A 21,839-nucleotide genomic window follows, 5' to 3' on the forward strand; every position below is an offset into this window, starting at 1 on the left:
CATCGGGAGAACGGAGCGTGCCGGTGGGTCGGCCGCGAAACGTGCGGAATGGGCCTCGATAAGCAACAATGAGCCGCCGCGTTATGCAGTACGGACAACAAAACGATGCCGCAATATGCAGAAAAGGACAGCGAACAACCCCTCTCTACAACATTTTGCCCCAACAGTTGGCCGTGTAAAATATCAGGCCGATTTCTCTTCCCAATCAAGTCCTGCTCTGTGGTAACACGCTCAACAAGCCACGTGATAAGATGTGCGGATTGATGGTCTCAGACACAGAGGCAACTGAGATTTGATCTCTGCCACCCAGATTGAGGTGAGTTACTATGCCACCACGAGGACTTAGAGCATATTGGAGATTGGGCATTCCAAATTGGGAGAAAAGGGGAGGAAAAATTATTTTTTTAAAATTTGAAATCAATTACAAAAAGTTTCAGCTGAGGTTCTCTCTTCACATTTTGTTTGGAGGGAGTGGCCAGATAGTTGTAGTTTGTAATCAATAGATGTTAAATTTGTGTTTACACAATACTGCCTTGTGTTAAAATACTAAATGGATTTAGTTTTCCCATCATTGAACAGCATTCAAAAGCTGATTTTCTAGACAAACCAGAATGACAGAGAGAAGACATTTCAAAAACAAAAAAAAATTAACTTGGAGATCCCAGAATTTAAATCAATTGTGTGCCACCACTTACCTTTAAAAATGGTAAAAAAGGTATTTTTAAGGGTCTAAGGTCTCAGTTAGGTTTTCTGTAAGGCAAACATTTCAGTAATGATAACCCATCACACTAGTCAAATAACACATTTGATAGGTGAATGAAAGCACAATAAGGAGCAATCTATCAGAAGATGCATTGCTATGTGTGAATATCATCTGATTATTTTACGAATCATGGGTTCGTTTTGCCTATTGCCATAATAATCCTATCACTACAGCTTTAATTTGATGACGAGTATCGTGGGCGTGGCCTCACACACACACAGGTGAGTTTCGCACCTGAGAGCGGCACGGTCACTTCACAAGCTCTGCACGAGTCACACGAGTTTACCGTTGAACACGGCGGATTGTATTTGTTTTTTTCGTATGGGTGTATGGACTATTTGAAATTCCCGCATGCTTCATTCATGATTGTTGCGGCGGTGTGAATGACAAGCGAAAATCTATCACCAGAACAAAACGTGGTAAGTTTCTTGAATGAAAATCGTTTGGCTTTGTACCAATCAAGTCTAAATACTTATATAAATATATAAATACAGAGATAAAAGAAAATAATAACATTTTCGCTATGGTTTTACACATTTAAACGTTTTGCCTTTGTGATTTGTCAGAATGAGATCAAAATCTCTTATTTGGTAGGTAAAAAAGTATGTTTGTAAGAATTTTATTTGACAAAAAATATATACAACTTTTTTTTAACAATAGTTTAAATTAAAATTAAAACTATTTGAAAATAAATTATATCTTCATTTAGTTTAAAAATATGCTGCATATTGGGCTACTTCATTTTATGCTAAATAATTTTATGCAAAACCTGTTATTTTGCAAGTGTAGTTTTTTGCCATTATAAATATTTTTATATAAATGATATCTTCATTTATTTCTATAAAAAAATAAAACTATACTTTAAGTATAGTTTTTAATTACAAAGTAAAATATAATTTTAAGTTATATCTTTATATAGCTATATTTATATAGTAAAATAAATTCAGTAAAAAACATTTTTTTAAAAAACGATTTTGATGCTATATTTTGCTAGATTTCATGCTGTAAGTTTTACTCTATAAAGTCACTATTTTTATATATTCTATTATTTTATATAACATGCCCTTTCAAAATTATGGTAAACAGCTTCCACCAAAATACAATTGTTAAAGCTCCTTTATTTATGACATTTTGCACTATGATTACCATGGTAAATGGGTTGCACTAACCCATTTTTAATTACAAATGTACTAAATTACCTGTTACCTGATGATGATGATGATGATGATGATATCTGAATTATCTACTGTTATTATTACAGTAACACCTGTCTTTTATTCGTTCTTTCCTCAGTATATGGCTTCATGTTTGTGTCGATATCGCCGCCGGATCCTGTGTTGCTGTTCACCATGCATACTGCTGCTCCCAGTCTACCTCTATGTCACAATAGCTTTGTTCTTTGCCATTAAATACAGCACACCCAAAGTTTCTGTGCTACCGCTACGATTTGTTGCCAGTGGGCTTAAACACTCCAGTGATCTGGCTCCCCACCCCAAGAAGTCCTTCTGGAGGACCGAGCTAGAAAGTGGAGCACTATGGAACTTTATCCAGCATGTTACAGATCGCCAGAATAACCCAATCCTGAGGCCTGGACTGGCTAATTCTGCACATGTCTCCAGTAATTTGGCCACAGGAAAGGGGACTGGATGTTCTCCGGATTCTGCGATAATCAGTAAAATTCCTGATTACTCAACTCTACCAACCCAGATGAAAAATTTTGTCGCCACCATGCACTGTCGAGATTATCCGCTAATCATTGCCCCTAAAGATGTGTGCAACCACGGACCGCTGGCAAAGATTCAGGCTCCAATGTTGCTCATGGCCATCAAAACTCAGACTGCGAACTTTGAGAACAGGGAAGCAATAAGACAAACATGGGGGCGTACAGGAATGGTAAAGGGCCAAGGAAGACAAGGACTTGTTCGCAGGGTCTTTCTTTTGGGGAAGACAGAAGACTTGCGTACTGAAAAGGAATTACAACTAGAGGCTAATAAATATGCCGATATCATCCAGTGGGACTTTATGGATACTTTCTTCAACCTTACACTGAAGGATGTGCTGTTCTGGGATTGGTTCTCAAGGCTTTGCCCACATGCCCACTTCATCTTTAAGGGCGATGATGATGTCTTTGTTAGGATGCCTGCTGTCCTAGACTATTTGCTGAAAGAGAAGGAAAAGGCTGATGAAAGACACTTGAAAGAGTCTACGGAGACAAATGAAATGGAGGGGTTTGTTGTAGGGGATATAATAAACAATGCAATGCCGATACGCTCTAACGAGGCTAAGTACTACATCCCGGAGAGCTTCTACAAAGGCTTGTACCCATCATATCCTGGTGGAGGAGGAGTGGTTTACTCCGGTTCTCTGGCCCATCGGCTTTTGGAGGTGTCACAATGGGTTCACCTATTCCCTATTGATGACGTTTACCTGGGCATGTGCTTAAAAAGACTAGGGGTCTACCCTATCAACCACCCTGCCTTCCTCACCTTTGACTTCCCCAAAGAAGAGTCCAAGGATCCCTGTGCAAATCACACCATCCTCCTAGTGCACAAGCGCAGCCCAGCTGAAATGTTCAGACTTTGGATTGAAACGTCGACGCCCAGCTCCAGATGTAGAAATGCATCACTGAGGAGTTGATTGATTGAAGTGGACTATATCCAAGTCTCAACAGGTTTTTTTGTTAGTCAAATCAAGTTGTCACCCAGCAGATTTAAATTACCTGTATTTAAATGCCAAACAGTCATAATGTACTGCAGGGGTGACCAACCCTGCTCCTGGAGAGCTACCTTCCTGCAGAGTTTAGCTCCAACATCCTAAAATCCTAAAGACCTTGATAAACTGGTTCAGGTGTGTTTGATTACACATTGATCAGGTGTGCTCTCTCCAGCAGGGTTGGTCACCCCCTGATGTGTGTCTTAAACAAGCTATTAGCTTTCTTCCTCAACTTGAAAAGCTTTTTTGCTGTTATACATTACATGGTGTGTTGTATTAATTTTGAACTCATACTTGAAGGCTTTTTGCTATGTAGTTTTAAATCTTTGTAACTTTTTTTATAATTGAAATCATTTTGCTGCTTCTCAAAGGGGTTATAATTCTTGTACTTTTATAAAACTATGTGTTATCTCACTTCTAGTTCTATGGGTCAGTTATTTTAATACTCCTTTTTGTCCAGATTTGTAAACATATTTAGAAATACACTAGAATGCAGTTCAAAGTCTATTTGTAAAGCACCACAACAGATCAATATTTAAGTCCTTTTTTACTATAAATTCTTCTCCTTGCCCAGTAGGTGGCAATATGCTCTATGAAGGTGAATCGGCAAAAACAAAAGCATGTGAAAGTAAAAGTGGAGTTTAACAGTTAAAAAAAAAAAAAGGGCTGAAATATTGATCTGCTTCTCACCTCTGAACATTACATTTATATAGTGCTTTTCTAGACACTCAAAGCACTTTACATAGTATAGGGGCAATCTCCTCAACCACCATAGTGTGCCAGTATGCTCACCACACACCAGCTATTAATGAGGAGGACATAGTAGATTTTTAGAGCCAATTCGTGGATGTGGATTATTAGGAGGCTATGATTGATGAGAGCCAAGAGATTTGGCCAGGACATCGGGGTTACACCCCTACTCATTACAAGAAGTGCCCTGGGATTTTTAATGACCACAGCGAGTCATGACCTTGATTTAACGTCTCATCCGAAGGATGGTGCTTTTTTACAGTATAGTGTACAGTATAGTGAGCACCCACTGCTGGACTCCCTAATACCTCTTCCAGCAGCAACCTTAGTTTTCCCAGGAGGTCTCCCATCTAGGTTCTGACCAGGCACAACCCTGCTTGGTTTCAGTGGGCAACCAGTTTATAGCTACAGGATGATATGTCTGCTGGCAGTTCAAAGTCAGTTTGATATTTTTTTCTGATGCAAAAATGTCTAAGTGGTGTAATTGTCTGGAGACAGTAAAAACAGTCTCATTAAAAGCTGAAATCCTTGAAAAAAGAAATGTTGGCATAAGTAGTTTGGAATAGTCTACTATTATACATTTTTTAACAAATAACATGGCCAACATCAAATTTTACCGATCAGCCACAACATTAAAACCACTTGCCTAATATCGTGTAGGTCCCCCTCAAGCTGCAGAAAACAGCGCCAACCCTCATCTCAGAAGAGCATTCTGACATTATATTCTTCTCACAGCAATTGTACAGAGGGGTTATCTGAGTTACTGTAGACGTTATCAGTTTGAACCAGTCTGGCCATTCTCTGTTGACCTCTCTCATCAACAAGGTGTTTCCATCTGCAGAACTGCCGCTCACTGGATGTTTTTTGTTATTGACATCATTCTGAGTAAATTCTAGAGACTGTTGTGTGTGAAAATCCCAGATCATCAGTTACAGAAATACTCAAACCAGCCCGCCTGGCATCAACAATCATGCCACAGTCCAAATCACTGAGATCAAAACTTTCCCCATTCTGATGGTTGATGTCAACATTAACTGAAGCTCATCACCAGTATCTGCATGATTGTATGCACTGCTGCCACATGATTGGCTGATTAGATAAATGCATGGATCTTAGTGATTTGGACCGTGGCATGATTTATGGTGTCAGACGGGCTGGTTTGTGTATTTCTCAACATTGTATTTATAACATTGTTATAATGTCAGAATGCTATTCTGTGATGTGGGTTGGTGCTGTTTAGGCGGCAGGAGGGGGACCTACTCTATATTAGGCAGGTGGTTTTAATGTTTTGGCTGATCGGTGTATGTATTTATATTAGGTATGCTTCAAGTAAAGTGACAAAAGCAAGGTCTTTTTATAAACATTCATAGCGTCCAAGTCAAGCTTATAAAATAGAAGTTATTCATGAATGCACAGAATACAAAGGACATTCAATGTAAAGTTTTAAACATATTAGAAGCTCTCATTTGAGAAAAATAAAATGCATGTTCATTATCACACATGAAGACAAATCTTGCCAATTCTAGAATGGACTCCTACCTAAAGTGACATTTTGAGAGAAATTCAAGAAGGAAATCTTAAGTCTCAATTCTCCTCTTGATGCATTATATATTTATATATATTTTATTTGTTTGACTTAATTTATACCATTGGGCAAAATTTCACGGGGAAACTTAATGTCTCAATTTTCATTGTGTTCCTTTTGTGTTTTGTCTATTTTTATATCACTTACATTATATAAGCTTGACTTACAATTAATTGTGTTACAAATTTTATGTTATGGCAGTTTATAAAAAGACTTTGCTTTTGAAACATTCACACCTATCATATCTCTTCTGAAGTCATGGATTATTTTTTTCTGCCTTTGTGGTTTTTGGAGGCTCAAGGTTCAGGTCACCATTCACTTGCATTGTATGGACCGACAGAGTGGAGACATTCTTTCAAATTCTTAATTTGTGTTCAGCAGAAGTCAGTCAGACACATCTGGGATGGCATGAGTAAATGAGAATCTTCATTTTTGGCTGAACTATTCCTTTAATACATTAACCTTGATTGTTACACCGCTTGACATTTTTAAAGTTATTAAAAAAAAAAAACACCTCACTAATCAATGACCCTTATATATCGATCATTTCACTGTGAATCTACTACTATTGTCAGATGTCATTCTGATATATACATTTTATTTGACAAATGTAGGAGAAAAAATGAGCATACAAAAGTAATCAAGTTTATAACAAGCTTATTTACAATTATGATACACAATCTTTCTTTTAACAAAAAGAAATTAGTTTGTGATTTGAAACACAAATTAAATGTAAAAAAAAAACTAATTCCAACCCTGAGTCTCACGCATCACTGGTATTATTCAGGTTTAAAATCCCAATGTAGGTTGCATTATCATTGAAATCTCTAATCTTGGTCATGCTATTGTATACATATCCAATATTTCTGCAATTACAGGCCATTTTTTATTCTTTCATCTTCCTCTTTATTTTACTCATCAGTCTCTTCATCACTCTCGCTATAGAGAACCGTGGCACGATTGTTGTTTACAAAGAGATCACTGTCATCATCCTCGGAGTCGCTGTCACCCTCCTCCTCAGTTTTCCTTTCGCTTTTCTCATATGTTAATCCCTTGTTCCTCTCACTGGATGTGCAGCCTTCCTGGAATCCTTCTGGCCTGTGTGAAGTGTGACTACAGTTTACTAAACACATTTTAGCTTTTACTTGTTCAACAGATATTGAAAAACATGTTAACAGGAATCCTCATTGTTGGGATTAAAAGCAATACTGGAGCAAATACAATATACAGTCATATATAAACAGCAGTGACGACTGACTAAGAGCAATGACAATTTTCACTCACATTTATACCATTGAATCAGATATTTGATTCAAGGTGAAGTGTGTCATTTCTGCAACACTAGTGACACCAAACTGAATTGCAAAAATGCCAATGTTACAATGTTGGGCAGGTCAGGATGTTTAAGCAACAGCAATATTAGTAAAACACCACAACAGATCAATTCGACCTTTTTTACTATAAATTCTTCTCTCTGCCCAGTAGGTGGCAATATGCATGAAGAATGTGAATCGCCAAAAACAAAAGAATGTGAAAGTAGAGATTAACAGTAAAAAAAAGATTTAAATATTGATCTGTTTCTCTCCCACACCTATCATATTGCTTCAGAAGATATGGATTAAACAACTGGAGTCTTATGGATTTACTTTTATGCTGCCTTTTTGAGCTTCAAAGTTCTGGCCATCATTCACTTGCATTGTATAGACCTACAGAGCTGAAATATTCTTTTAAAAATCTTAATTTGTTTTCAGCAGAAAAAGAAAACCATACACATCTGTGATGGCATGAGGGGGAGTAAATCATGAGAGAATTTACATTTTTGGGAGGTTAAAAAGACACGCAATGGCCTTACCAGACACCAAGTTTCCTCAGGTACTGCATGTGGTCCCGATAAAGAATAGAGCTGATTTCTCCTTTCACCTTTCCACCTTCTTTGATGGGATCAACGATGACAAAGTCCCCTAAAAGAGAGAAGCAAATGTTTTTGGAGACCTATGATTTGCAGAAAACACTGACGGAATCGCAGATTCCAGGTAAAAAAAAAACTGAATTAACTACAGAATACGGAATGCCATGGAAATGGAAAAATTTGGGATAAAATTAATGTATACATGCACAAATAATCAAATTAAAATTGTGATATGTCCTAGTGTGACCATTAAACCACAAAAAGGCTGACATTTAATTAAACAAATTATGGTCTTATACACGGATCAGCCACAACATTAAAACCACCTGCCTTATGAAGGTCCCCCATGTGCCACCAAAACACACACACACACTGGTGGCAACAAGTTTGGAATAATGTACAGATTTTGATGTTTCGGAAGGAAATTGGTACTTTAATTCACCAAAGTGGCATTAAACTGATCACAAAGTAGAGTCAGGACATGTACAAGTGTCTTTCTGATGTAAAAAAAACAGCACCGTCACTATTTGAAAAAAGTTATTTTTGATCAAATCTAGACACACCCCATTTCCAGCAGCCATCATTCCAACACCTTATCCTTGAGTAATCATTGATCATTTGGTACTAGAAAATCACTTGCCATTATATCAAACACAGCTGAAAGCTATTTGGTTCATTAAACGAAGCGTTGTGTTTGTTTTTGAGTTGCCACAGTATGACAGTAAGACTGGCATGTCTTAAGGTCAATATTAGGTCAAAAATGGCAACAATAAAAAAATTAAAACCTCTCTCTATAAACTCGTCAGTCAATCATTGTTTTGAGGAATGAAGGCTATACAATGCTTGAAATTGCCAAAAAAACTGAAGATTTCATATAAAAGATGTAACTACAGTCTTCAAAGACAAAGCACAACTGGCTCTAACAAGAACAGAAAGAGATGTGGAAGATCAGATGTACAACTAAACAAGAGGATAAGTACATCAGAGTCTCTAGTTTGAGAAATAGACGCCTCACATGTCCTCAGCTGACAGCTTCATTGAATTCTACCCGCTCAACACCAGTTTCATGTACAACAGCAAAGAAAAGACTCAGGTGTGCAGCCTTATGGGAAGAATTGCAAAGAAAAAGCCACTTTTGAAACAGAAAAGCAAAAAGAAAAGATTAGAGTGGTCAAAGAAACACAGACATTGGAAAACAGATAATTGGAAAAGAGTTTTCTGCCTCTGAACCATGTTGAGCTTTTATGGGATCAGCTAGACTGTAAGGTGCGTGAGAAGTGCCCGACAAGACAGTCACATCTATGTCAAGTGCTACAGGAAGTGTGGGGTGAAATGTCACCGGAGTATCTGAACAAACTGACAGCTAGAATGCCAAGAATCTGCAAAGCTGTCATTGCTGCACGTGGAGGATTTTTTGATGAGAACTCTTTGAAGGCGTTTAAAAAGTTCTAAAAAAAAAAAATTCTCAAATTGTAATTTTTCATGTTATTAATGTCCTGACTATACACTAGGATGTTGAATGCCACTTTGTGGTATTTTTTATTTGTAAAAATTGTTCAGTGGCAGAAAAAGTTTGGGAAACACTGCTCTACTGTGCAGCACTGTATCTGACATAACAAATACATTAAAAAAAACAAACTCAAAGGTTGTGTTTTGTATTGTGCAGTGAGGATCAGTTTAGAAGCTCTTCATTTAATACAAATAATTCATTGAAATGTTGATAAGTAATTGTTCTGTTTTCAGTTTATTAAAATTCTATAAATTCATTTGATTAGACAGTTTTTTTTAAATGATAAAATGTAATGAAACTTTAAAACCCGGAATTCAGAGAAAATAAAAGTGAAAACACAGAATTTGGTAAAAAATAAACAGGTTTCATAGGGCCCTACTTTTAATATAAGAAGAGAGCAGTTCAATTTGTAGACAAATCCAGAAGTCTAATCAGCCATGGGTTCTAGTTTTTTATAATATTTTATTTTTGTGTGTAAAATAAGGTCTGTGGTAAACATAACAAAGGTACATAGATGTTTTGTTCAATAACATAAATTAAACAGTCATATCTTGAACGTGAATTTTGAAGTTGCTGTGTTTTTTCCCCCCAATGTTTGTTGCCAATGAGTTGCTAAATAAGGACTACAAATACCACAAGCATTTGAGTGTACATGCCAGATGAAATGGAAAAGCATCGTAGTCCTTATCTAGCAACATGCGGTTTTAAAAAAACACGACAGCTTCAAAATCCACTATTGAGGTATGACGTGTGCAATTTACATTCTAGAGCAAAACGTTTTCACCACAGATATTATTTTACTCATAAATTCAAAATTGCCATTATAAAAACCCACAGAAAATTCCATAAAAAAAACTTACCGCGTTTGATCCAGATGTTCTTGCGGAACTTTGTAGGCATGCTGATCAGAAATTTCTCACCACTGTCGGTCACAGCTTCATGGAGGTTATTGCCGTTACTTCCCAAGACCTGTGTGATACACATGGGGCATGAGATTATTAGAGATGTACATTTGCCTTGACAATTTCTCTCACATCCCAAAAGCACATTCAAAACTCTATTGCCAATGCACCCTCATTTTTTCCAATAAAACAATTGTGAACATACAGAATTAAACAGTGTAAGCGTACAAACATTAAAGTTGAAGAGAAATATGAATTTTTGTTTTATATATAATAACAAAACTGTCCTAAAGATAAAAATTATAGCTCAACATTAAACTGGAAAAACAATGCATACTTTATTTATTTTTGGATTTTCTCCCAAATTTGGAATGCCCAATTCCCAATGTGCTCTAAGTCCTTGTGGTGGCGTAGCAACTCGCCTCCATCTGGGTGGCAGAGGACAAATCTTAGTTGCCTCCGCATAGGGCTGGGACGGTTACCGCATTACCGCAATACCGCGGTCACGTGACTCCAACCGCGGGTCTGAGCTTGTCACCGTCGTCACCGCAAAAAAACAAAAACAAAAAAAACATTGGCCTGCACATGTGTGCACGTTGTGTCTAATGACATGGATTCGTTGTGTCTAATGACATGGATTCATTGATTCTAATGATATGGATTATGTCTAATGATATTAGCCTACATGGATTCAAGGTTTTCTAAACAAAACTTATCAAAATATGGAGCAAATCCGACCTTTCGCGAGTTGGGGAGCGCAATGTTCCATGACACATAATAACATTCCATTTGTATTAGAGATGCGCGGATGGGCTATTATTATTTAATCCGCAACCGCATCACAAAACTCATCTGTCCGCACCAACGCTTTTTGATAAATTTTCAAAACCGCATCCGCGGCGCTGACTGTTTTAAGGTCTGAGCGATGCAAGGCGCTGCTGCCGCGAGGCTAGAAAGCTCTTGGCTGTTCTAGAAAGGAGACTGATCCAATGCAGCAAAGATATTTTAAAGGCTAAAGTCCCTAGTAGGCTATAGCCTATTGGCTATGTTGTATCCCCAGAATATCAGCAGTGAAGTCCGTTTCCGATTGGCGCACAGGGATAAAAATAAATAAATAAATAGTAACGCACATCGGCAAACCTGACTACTAGGCTACTGTAGCCTAAGACTTCTCTGATCCAATGTAATGTATTTAATGCGGTTTACCGCTATACCGCGGGAATATCTTGCTTTTCAACCGCGGTTAGAAAAAAGCCATACCGCCCCAGCCCTACCTCCGCATCTGAATCCGTCAACCTGCGCATCTCATCACGTTGCTTGTTGAGCGCATTACCGCGGAGACATAGCTCGTGTGGAGGCTTCACACTTTTCTCCGCGGCATCCACGCACAACTCACCTACAGCGAGAACCACATTATAGCGACAACAAGGAGGTTAACCCAACATGACTCTACCCACCATAGCAATTGGTTGCATGGGAAGCCTGACTGGAGTCAATCAGAATGCCCAAGATTCAAACTTGTGACTCCAGGTGTGGTAGTACTTGCTGAGCTACCCAAACCCCCACAATGCATCCTTAATTCACACCAAAAAACAGAAGTCATTGCACACAAAGAACAGGTGCTCAAGGCTTTCACTCTTGTCTTCACAAAAGGTGCATGATGTATCACTCACATCACAGTACTTAGAGAGTAGTGCATTACAAGGGTAAATTCTGTGCAATTTTGAAGAGAATTTCTTTACATACAATAGCTGTATGGTAACATCCATGTTTTTCTCCAATGTATATAGTCAATAAAGGTGATCCAATAGAATTTTCCTATTGGGGAGTTTGAATTTCTGGAATCCAATAATTGTCAAATAAATGTATTATTAAAGGATTTACTCAACAAATAGATTCTGGCATATCTCATAATTTAAAAGGAAACAGTCAAAACTCTTTACACGATAAAAGATCCCCTTTACTAGAAAATAAGTCTGCAATAAATATTATCTGTTTCCTAGAGGTCGACTGATAGTGGATTTTACGATAACCGATTGTTTCAAAAAGCAACTATTGTATTTATAGTATTTATTTTGAACCCTGATCACATCTTTTATTTACAAGAACTTTTTCTTTAATTTTTACGATTTTTCTTTTCTTTTTTCTTCAAATTATATCAAGGAATACTAATTTCTTTCAATTTTTTCTAAACATAATCCATCTGCCTTGGACAAAAAGACTACTTAATATTGACCTATCTATTTGAAGCCAGTTGTTAAATATACTTCTAGTTTTAAGCAGTCCAGATGAGAAATTCAAATGTTTTCTGATAATCAAATTCTTGTTATATGAATTCCCAAATACTTCACATCATTTTGAGCTGGTATACTGTCGACGAGTCTCTGAGGTTTCATATAGACAAATTATTTCACATTTAGATCAATTAAGTTTAAGCCCAGAAATGCTAGAAAAAGTTTTAATTGTATTTAAACTGGTATGACTCGTCGGTTTCTTTTTATTTAAAACAAATTGTAATCTCTCTGTTAAAGATGCGCAAATTCAATATTATAGAACTAGACTTCTAAACAGCATTTTCACGGCATTAATGACTTTATTTCCTAATCCAAAAGAATCTAAATATTTGACAAAGTTGGTGTGCTACCTTGTCAAAGGCTTTATAAATGTCGAGGAAAAAATATTCAAGAACCAATTGATCAGAAATGATTTCCTCCATATAAGTCCAAAAGATGAATATTACAGCTGATGTAACATAAAACCTGTTTGTTTCATTTCTAACTTGAAGTACAGTCCCTTTTAATCTCTTGGATTACACTGTTGCAATCCATTTAAAATTAAAAATCAGAAGTGTGATGACAGGTGACCGATGTACCCTCATGATGAGCTGCTCTTCAGTGGGTGTGACGCAATCCTCCAGAACTTCTTTCACTACGTGCTTGCGTTTGGTTGCCTTCGACATGGTGGATATAAATCTCTCACAATACTGTCACCTGAAAATGGGAATTATTCGAGTTACGATAGGTACATAGTGTGGAATGTCAAGAATGAACAAAGTGAGACTTTCCCAAATAACATCATCACAAGCAACTATATGTTTATCACCCCAGAATAACAATTACATAGTGTGTACCCATCACGTGCATCAATAAACATACCACATTCTGAATGAATGCACAACACTACAGTCATTATATTAAAGAATGCTGTATAAACATGTGGCCTTTCTGCTGAGTCAGTTTGAATACATGATACATTTTAACGTCTAAGATTATATACTACTTGCATCGTAAAGATAACATTTTGTAAAATTACCTACCTTGAAAATCGTTATAAAACTCTGAATTTACTCTAAGATGTATTACAAACGGCATCGAGGTGAATCGCTAGCGTTTACTCGAGGTATCTTCTATGAAGTATGAAGCCAAACGCAAGTGTGACTGGAGAAATAGCGGAAGTTCGAAATTCCAAAATAAAAGCTCATGTCCGACACAACACACAACTCTACAACAAAGGTAACCATAGCTTCCGCCAAAATATTATACTTACTAATGTTATTGTTAATACAGTAAACCCCACAATGAATGAATATTTTTACCATGGTAAATGTTTGTTGGGAGGAAACATTTATTTTTTCCAGTTAGCAAAACAACGCATAACACGGCTGTACACTGGCGAGCAGACCAGATGCTGTTATTTTTTAATGGATATCAATGGAGGAGATAGTTTAGTACGTTAGTACCACTTTTTATTAATAAACGTGATTAATTAACCACCTTTCCTAATTGGATGTTTTATAAGAGAGGTCAAATACAATTTTGCGAAGTTGTCATTTTTCGGCTCTCCATTCATTAGTAATATATGGAAGTGTTTCCCAAACTTTTCTGCTACTGCACACTTTTTACGAATAAAAAAATACCACAGCACACCACTGTCAAGTCACATGTATACTGTGTAATGAGGTCACAGGTGGCAAGATCGCTAAATGGGTAATGAAAAAATAACAAATTTACAGTTTTTTCTAATTTGTAGATTTGTTCTTGCAAATTAATTATTGTAATACCACAGCAAATGTATATGCTTTTTTTTATTATTATTAGCTAAAAGCACCAATTCCAGCGATTTTAATGATTCAAGTAAAGCAAGTTAACTGCACAATTGTGCAAAATTAGCTAATTTGTAATAAATTGTTTTAATTTTACTTTACAATGTGTGGCGTTACTGTCGTTACATTACTGGGTTTAATTTGAATTAATGTGTAATTTATTGAGAGATTATTGATGAGACGCTCCCACTTGAGTGACGAGCTGTCACTCAAGTGCAGCAGCATCAAACTTTTCAAAGTGAAACAATTTCTTCGCTCCACAAAGTAAAAAAAAAAGAATAGTTTAATCATGCAATCTCTTCATTTAACACCAAGATAAGCTGATATTTAAAGATTAAAGTCACAGCTTCAACTTGAAGCAGCACGCTGAGGTAAGTTTTGGCTCTAATTCTAATTTTAACATAATAAAATGGCCACTCGAAAACTTCCAGTGTCTTCACCTCCTGTTGGCAGTTTACCATTGTGTCAGCAATCCAGTTCTATTTATATATCAGTGGATTTTATGAGTTTGCCATTCAAGAAAGTGGGAGGTGTGCACAATATACATTGAAAACATGTATTTGGAAGAGAGAAAAAAATTTTGCAGTTGCTTTGATTGCAGAAAGTAACAAAAGGACTTTTTGTTTAGGTCTAAGCATTTTCTTAGTGAATTTAAATTAGTTCAATAACTGGGGTTTCTTATACTCTGAAACCATAAGGTGGTGTTGGGCAAGCTACTCAAATGTAGCTATCTAAGCTACAAACTACTCAACAGAAAAATGTGTTAAGTATACAATAGGTGCAATATGTACAGGTGAAACTCGAAAAATTAGAATATCGTGCAAAAGTTCATTAATTTCAGTAATTCAACTTAAAAGGTGAAACTAATATATTATATAGACTCATTACAAGCAAAGTAAGATATTTCAAGCCTTTATTTGATATAATTTTTATGATTATGGCTTACAGCTTATGAAAACCCCAAATTCAGAATCTCAGAAAATTAGAATATTACATGAAATCAATAAAAAAAAAAGGATTTTAAATACAGAAATGTCGGCCCTCTGAAAAGTATAATCATGCATATGTACTCAGTACTTGGTTTGGGCCCCTTTTGCATTAATTACTGCCTCAATGCGGCGTGGCATGGATTCTATCAGCCTGTGGCACTGCTGAGGTGTTATGGAAGACCAAGATGCTTCAATAGCGGCCTTCAGCTCTTCTGCATTGTTTGGTCTCATGTCTCTCATCTTTCTCTTGGCAATGCCTCATAGATTCTCTATGGGGTTCAGGTCAGGTGAGTTTGCTGGCCAATCAAGCACAGTAATACCATGGTCATTGAACCAGGTTTTGGTACTTTTGGCAGTGTGGGCAGGTGCCAAGTCCTGCTGGAAAATGAAGTCAGCATCTCCATAAAGCTTGTCTGCTGAAGGAAGCATGAAGTGCTCTAAAATGTCCCGGTAGATGGCTGCATTGACTCTGGACTTAATAAAGCACAGTGGACCAACACCAGCCGATGACATGGCTCCCCAAACCAACATAGACTGTGGAAACTTCACACTGGACTTCAAGCATCTTGGATTGTGTGCCTCTCCATTCTTCCTCCAGACTCTGGGACCTTGGTTTCCAAATGAGATGCAAAATTTGCTCTCATCAGAAAAGAGGACTTTGGACCACTGAGTAACAGACCAGTTCTTTTTTTCTTTAGCCCAGGTAAGACATTTGACATTTGAAGCCCATGTCCAGGACCCGTCTGTGTGTGGTGGCTCTTGATGCAGTAACTCCAGCCTCAGTCCACTCCTTGTAAAGGCAGTTCCGGGCAGTAAAAGGTGCCCTCCATAACCGTATTATCTTGTCATGCACTTATGGGAGCAGTGCCCTGAGCCGAGGTACCAGTCGTCGAGCCATGAAGGCTGTGGGGAGGACGGAGGGTTCCAGTCCAAGCCCACGCTCATTGCAGCCCGGGCAAGCATGTCAGCCATCTGCGTGTCAGCCTCAGACTGGGCGGGCTGGCCCCAAGGCGGCAGCCCAGTCGAGTCCTCCACTTCAGACGCTGGACGCTCTCCGATGCAGTGGCGATGTCATCATCCAATTCCGGGGCTCAAGGGGGAATGCTGGCTGGCCGCGAGGCGAACCGCACTCATCCCGAGCTCGGACGGAAGCAAGCGAGCGTGCCGGGGGGAGGGTGGTTCGTGGGGATTTGCCCGGCGAATCCGAGCCCGTCGTCATCCCCAAATTGCCTTCATCGCCAGCCGGGTCGTCCTCAATCCGTGGGAAGAAGGAGCGACGCGGAGAGCTGTGACTGCAACGCTGCCATGGTCATGTTCTCGCAGTGAATGCATGAACAATCTACAAACTCGTCTTGTAAGGACACACCATTATAATGCTATAATGTGGTTCGCTCTTGGTGGGGAATGAGGTGAGTTGTGTGTGGATACCGCGTAAAATAGTGTGAAGCCTCCACACATGCACAACATGTCTCCGCGGTAACAGGATCAACAAGCCACGTGGTAAGATGTGTGAATTGACAGTCTCAGATGTGGAGCCAACTGAGATTCATCCTCCACCACCCGGATTAAGGCAAGTCACTACGCCATTGCAAGGATTTAGAGCACATTGGGAATTGGGCATTCCAAATTGGGGTGAAAAGGGGAGAAAAAGAACCTATTTCAAATCAGCAATAAAATCTGACAATACTGGAATCATAAATTGTGATTTTTATATATGATTTTTTTTCATATTCCGCAAAAAATCCGGCTTATAGAGCTATTGTGCATGCGTGTTCTCGAGTAGATTGACAGGTGTTGTCTGTATCTAAAAGGTGATTGGCTCTTTTAATGGTAAGGCGGGACTTAATTTCTACATCTGTTGACCATTGGAGCTTCTTAGTTGAGTGTTCCAATTTCTCCCATTCATTTTAATAGATGTGTCCCATATCTGCTAAATGGTCTCTGTCGGGACTTAAGGTTTTCATACAGTGGTACATAAAAAATCAGAACAATCCCATAGACTTACATTGACGGAATGTTCAATTTGCCAACAAAATGCTCCTTAATTCAAACCCCAACTGTCAACAAGTAGTTTTTAAACTTTTAAAACTATTTAAAAACTATTTTGTTAAGTCAACATTAATGTTTTAGAATTTAATATTATAGTATTCCAGTTTGGGGCAGCTCAGTGGTCATAATGCCCAGTGTCGGCTGGAAGCAGCACACTGTCTCCATGAGCTGTCTCACTCTCCTCACCCTAGCGTTGGCCAGGCCTGTCTGCCTGCTGGCCCGTATCTCCTCACCTACCTCTCTTGTCAGAGCACTAAGCTGACAGTCAGTGGCTAGCTTGCTTTAAAATCAGTATCAGAGGGATGCAGTAGACTTCATTGAGCTTTTTCTCTTCAGTCTGTTTTCCTTTAGGAACTCTGTTTATACACTCTAGGAAACCTGTGTCCTGACAGCGCTTTAGTTAGAGAGAAGCTCCTGGCTCATTTCTGCACTGACAAACTGCTTTCAGGTACGTTTACATTTAGTTTGCTAACATTATATTATCACCTCAAGGTTTAAATTTGTATGTGGTATGTAAAACCATTCGGTGTTCCTCTGAGCTGAGCAGAAACCAGGCCGTTGGCTTCAACTCATACCAGTTGCAGCAGGGTAAAGATGCTGCTGAACAAATCATCCCATAAGTTATCTTCCTCACGTCCAAACTGCAAGAAAACTGAAACTGATATGATGTAATATAATACTGTGGTTCATGACAAATAACATGATCTTGTATTGTGTTGTAATTTTATTTTATTTTACACCCCACAGAGCAGTCATGGCCAATGGAATTTTCCCTCATTTGATATCAGCGTTTGGGTTTGGAGCAGCAATTGAGTGTGCGTGGTGTTTGCACTATTTAGTCAGCAGGTGTGGTGGCCTTTTCTTCATTCATTAAAGCTTGTTTCTCAACAGTGCCAGAAAATAATGGACAATGGTTTCAAACCTGTTTTTAACATATTTTTCCATTCTTTTAGATTACATAAATTCTCCTTTGAAGGTTGAAATTTGACATTGATGTTCTGGTTTGCAGTAATGTGGATCACTCAATGCTGCTTGTCTAGGGGCCCTCTCACAGTGCACTGCTGTCTTAATAACATTAGGAGGTGCTGTTGCTCGAGAAAACCTTGTGGATGGAATGGAGCTGGTCATTCATTGTCCACTTCACAAACATACTGTATATACTGTGCATACTGCAAGGCACTCAATTTTTCAGTAGTATAAAGTATTTACATTTTTGAGCCAACTGCCTTGGTCAAGAAAAACACATCAATATCATATTAAAGTGTTTCTCAATGAATTTCAGTCATTAATCAATCATTCAGTCAATCACAAACTTGTGCATATTCATATGTGGAACAAAAAGCTAAACAAATGAACCCTTCCTTGGTCTTATGTGTCAATTCGACCCCTTTTGAATTTTTAACACTGATTTACATCAACTTAACTAACTCCACAGAGGTGATCTGAACCTGGCAATGTAATTTTTTTAAAAAATTTCATGTATTTATACACAAAGCTACAAAAAAAGTCCCTACTAAAACAGAAACATTACCCTTTTTATGTTCAATTTCAAAAGCTTGTAATACTGGCTCTGTTTGTATCTCTCTACAGTACTTTTGGTCTTAAATAGTTCATCAAGTTGCCTACTTTTACTGCCAACTAACACACACAAAAAATATGTTTTTCTCTACTACCCTCTATCACAATATACAGATCTGGAAGTCCCATAGACATCCAGTTTTTTTGAGATGCCTCACCATAAAATTGTAGAAAAGGTCAAAATGTTATTAAAAAAACACTCATACTCATAATTGCGCACACACACACACAACGTTGTGGTTCCATGTTTATGGGTTTTATGGGGTCTCCTGCTTTTCTGATCTGTATAATGTGATGGATAATGGATGAAAATATTTGTTCTAATGTTAGCTAAAACCTAGACGAATGATTTAAGAAAAGTAGAGAGATAAAGCTAACAGAGCATTTACAGGTGAAACTCGAAAAATTAGAATATCGTGCAAAAGTTCATTAATTTCAGTAATTCAACTTAAAAGGTGAAACTAATATATTATATAGACTCATTACAAGCAAAGTAAGATATTTCAAGCCTTTATTTGATATAATTTTGATGATTATGGCTTACAGCTTATGAAAACCCCAAATTCAGAATCTCAGAAAATTCGAATATTGTGAAAAGGTTCAGTATTGTAGGCTCAAAGTGTCACACTCTAATCAGCTAAACACCTGCAAAGGGTTCCTGAGCCTTTAAATGGTCTCTCAGTCTGGTTCAGTTGAATTCACAATCATGGGGAAGACTGCTGACCTGACAGTTGTGCAGAAAACCATCATTGACACCCTCCACAAGGAGGGAAAGCCTCAAAAGGTAATTGCAAAAGAAGTTGGATGTTCTCAAAGTGCTGTATCAAAGCACATTAATAGAAAGTTAAGTGGAAGGGAAAAGTGTGGAAGAAAAAGGTGCACAAGCAGCAGGGATGACCGTAGCCTGGAGAGGATTGTCAGGAAAAGGCCATTCAAATGTGTGGGGGAGCTTCACAAGGAGTGGACTGAGGCTGGAGTTACTGCATCAAGAGCCACCACACACAGACGGGTCCTGGACATGGGCTTCAAATGTCAAATGTCTTACCTGGGCTAAAGAAAAAAAGAACTGGTCTGTTGCTCAGTGGTCCAAAGTCCTCTTTTCTGATGAGAGCAAATTTTGCATCTCATTTGGAAACCAAGGTCCCAGAGTCTGGAGAAAGAGAGGAGAGGCACACAATCCAAGATGCTTGAAGTCCAGTGTGAAGTTTCCACAGTCTGTGTTGGTTTGGGGAGCCATGTCATCGGCTGGTGTTGGTCCACTGTGCTTTATTAAGTCCAGAGTCAACGCAGCCGTCTACCGGGACATTTTAGAGCACTTCATGCTTCCTTCAGCAGACAAGCTTTATGGAGATGCTGACTTCATTTTCCAGCAGGACTTGGCACCTGCCCACACTGCCAAAAGTACCAAAACCTGGTTCAATGACCATGGTATTACTGTGCTTGATTGGCCAGCAAACTCGCCTGACCTGAACCCCATAGAGAATCTATGGGGCATTGCCAAGAGAAAGATGAGAGACATGAGACCAAACAATGCAGAAGAGCTGAAGGCCGCTATTGAAGCATCTTGGTCTTCCATAACACCTCAGCAGTGCCACAGGCTGATAGCATCCATGCCACGCCGCATAAGAGACAGTAATTAATGCAAAAGGGGCCCAAACCAAGTACTGAGTACATATGCATGATTATACTTTTCAGAGGGCCGACATTTCTGTATTTAAAATCCTTTTTTTTTTTTATTGATTTCATGTAATATTCTAATTTTTCGAGTTTCACCTGTATTACAAGCTTTTGAAATTTAACATAAAAAGGGTCAGTTAAAATATATATGTATATATATATATATATATATATATATATATATATATATATATATATATATGTATATATATATATATATATATATTAGCATTTCAGTAATAAGAATCTAATGAGAAACACCTTTGAGAATAATGAATGAGAATTACAATATATATATATATAATCAAATGCAAAACATCTGGACATATTTAAGTAATATTGAGAATTATTAAGGGGCTTAATGTCATGAAAATAATGTAACAGTGCAATACTTGTAGTATGTTACTATAAATCTTTATTTTCTTTTTCAAAATATTTGTTTTTTGATTTTGTGATGAAATGTGATCTGGACATGTTTTCATGAAATTCACTCATGCTGGTACAGCTGGCCTCAGACAATAATTGAGCTTCAGCCCTCAAGATGAACCAATGACACCTTTATTTCAGCACTATGATGTCGTTGGTTCATCAAAACACACGTGATAACTCTCATCATCTGAAAAAATTCCTCTCATAGGAATAATTCTTGCTTCTCTCAGGTCCATAAATTTTTTGCTTTGCAGCTCATTTGTCCTCTCCTGCGTTGCCTTGGTAACCTGCTGGTGAGTGAAGGGTGTGATGTAATGCCAGAGGACACTCATTTCTTCACCGTCCTTTGTGTCTTCAGCCAGGCTTATCTTCACCCTCACCCAGCTCTGTGTAGAGAGAGCCTGTGGACCCTCAACAACCTCACAGGTGCGCAGGACACATTTCAAATGTGACGTCATTTTCCTACAAAATTATTTCAGTTCAAACTAAAACTAAAATAAATATTCAAACTAAAATAAACTATTGTTTGACTGGAGAAAACACCATTGTCAGAATGTCATTTATATTTCTCAGATGGTTCCAGTGGCCTGCTGCTCTTAAACTAGTTCCTGTGTTGAATCAGCTTCTGTCTTTCTCTAAAGGAATCAACTCAATGGTGACGAATGTGTGTGCATATATACATGAGTTTAAAATGAAATATGTAATTGCACTGTCAGAAACGAAAAATGTGAGGTGCATGATATTAAATTTACCCACGTTAAAGTCTGACCTTAAAAGAAGTCATCAACCTAAAATATTTTTTGTAAAGAGTTTATTTTTAATGTCAAGGTTGCCTTTGGTAACTGTAGCAGTTTAACAATCATTAAACTATGGTTATTATACCA

At 37.8% G+C, this 21,839-nt stretch overlaps 2 protein-coding genes and 1 pseudogene across 2 annotated transcripts; 2 read left to right on the top strand and 1 right to left on the bottom strand.

Annotated features, from left to right (window-relative positions):
- Positions 1–1,036: 1,036 nt before the first annotated feature.
- Positions 1,037–3,881, top strand: si:dkey-160o24.3 (N-acetyllactosaminide beta-1,3-N-acetylglucosaminyltransferase 2). Its single transcript, XM_052089190.1, has 2 exons — positions 1,037–1,182; positions 2,057–3,881. The coding sequence occupies exons 1-2, from the start codon at positions 1,147–1,149 to the stop codon at positions 3,398–3,400; spliced, it is 1,380 nt and encodes a 459-aa protein (XP_051945150.1). The 5' UTR covers positions 1,037–1,146; the 3' UTR covers positions 3,401–3,881.
- A 2,369-nt stretch (positions 3,882–6,250) lies between these two features.
- On the bottom strand, positions 6,251–13,570 carry eif1ad (eukaryotic translation initiation factor 1A domain containing). The gene is made up of 5 exons (XM_052088983.1): positions 13,448–13,570; positions 13,004–13,121; positions 10,090–10,198; positions 7,663–7,771; positions 6,251–6,908 (listed from the first exon to the last, which is right to left on the bottom strand). Exons 2-5 carry the CDS (start codon positions 13,088–13,090, stop codon positions 6,722–6,724), a joined length of 492 nt encoding a protein of 163 aa, XP_051944943.1. The 5' UTR covers positions 13,091–13,121; positions 13,448–13,570; the 3' UTR covers positions 6,251–6,721.
- Positions 13,571–17,398: 3,828 nt separating this feature from the next.
- The window catches only part of LOC127663481 (transmembrane and coiled-coil domain-containing protein 6-like), a 31,652-nt pseudogene continuing 27,211 nt past the window's right edge, over positions 17,399–21,839 (top strand).

The sequence above is a fragment of the Xyrauchen texanus genome, chromosome 23, assembly GCF_025860055.1.
Source record: "Xyrauchen texanus isolate HMW12.3.18 chromosome 23, RBS_HiC_50CHRs, whole genome shotgun sequence".
Lineage (NCBI taxonomy): Eukaryota > Metazoa > Chordata > Actinopteri > Cypriniformes > Catostomidae > Xyrauchen > Xyrauchen texanus.

Excerpts from the sequence above, each read along its gene's own strand:
- si:dkey-160o24.3 (XM_052089190.1), top strand. The coding sequence starts at position 1,147 with ATGACAAGCGAAAATCTATCACCAGAACAAAACGTG. Across the intron at positions 1,183-2,056 it reads TATCACCAGAACAAAACGTG|TATATGGCTTCATGTTTGTG; the intron begins GTAAGTTTCTTG and ends TTCTTTCCTCAG.
- eif1ad (XM_052088983.1), bottom strand. The coding sequence starts at position 13,090 with ATGTCGAAGGCAACCAAACGCAAGCACGTAGTGAAAGAAGTTCTGGAG. Across the intron at positions 10,199-13,003 it reads AAGAGCAGCTCATCATGAGG|GTCTTGGGAAGTAACGGCAA; the intron begins GTACATCGGTCA and ends TGTATCACACAG. Across the intron at positions 7,772-10,089 it reads GAACATCTGGATCAAACGCG|GGGACTTTGTCATCGTTGAT; the intron begins GTAAGTTTTTTT and ends TCTCTCTTTTAG.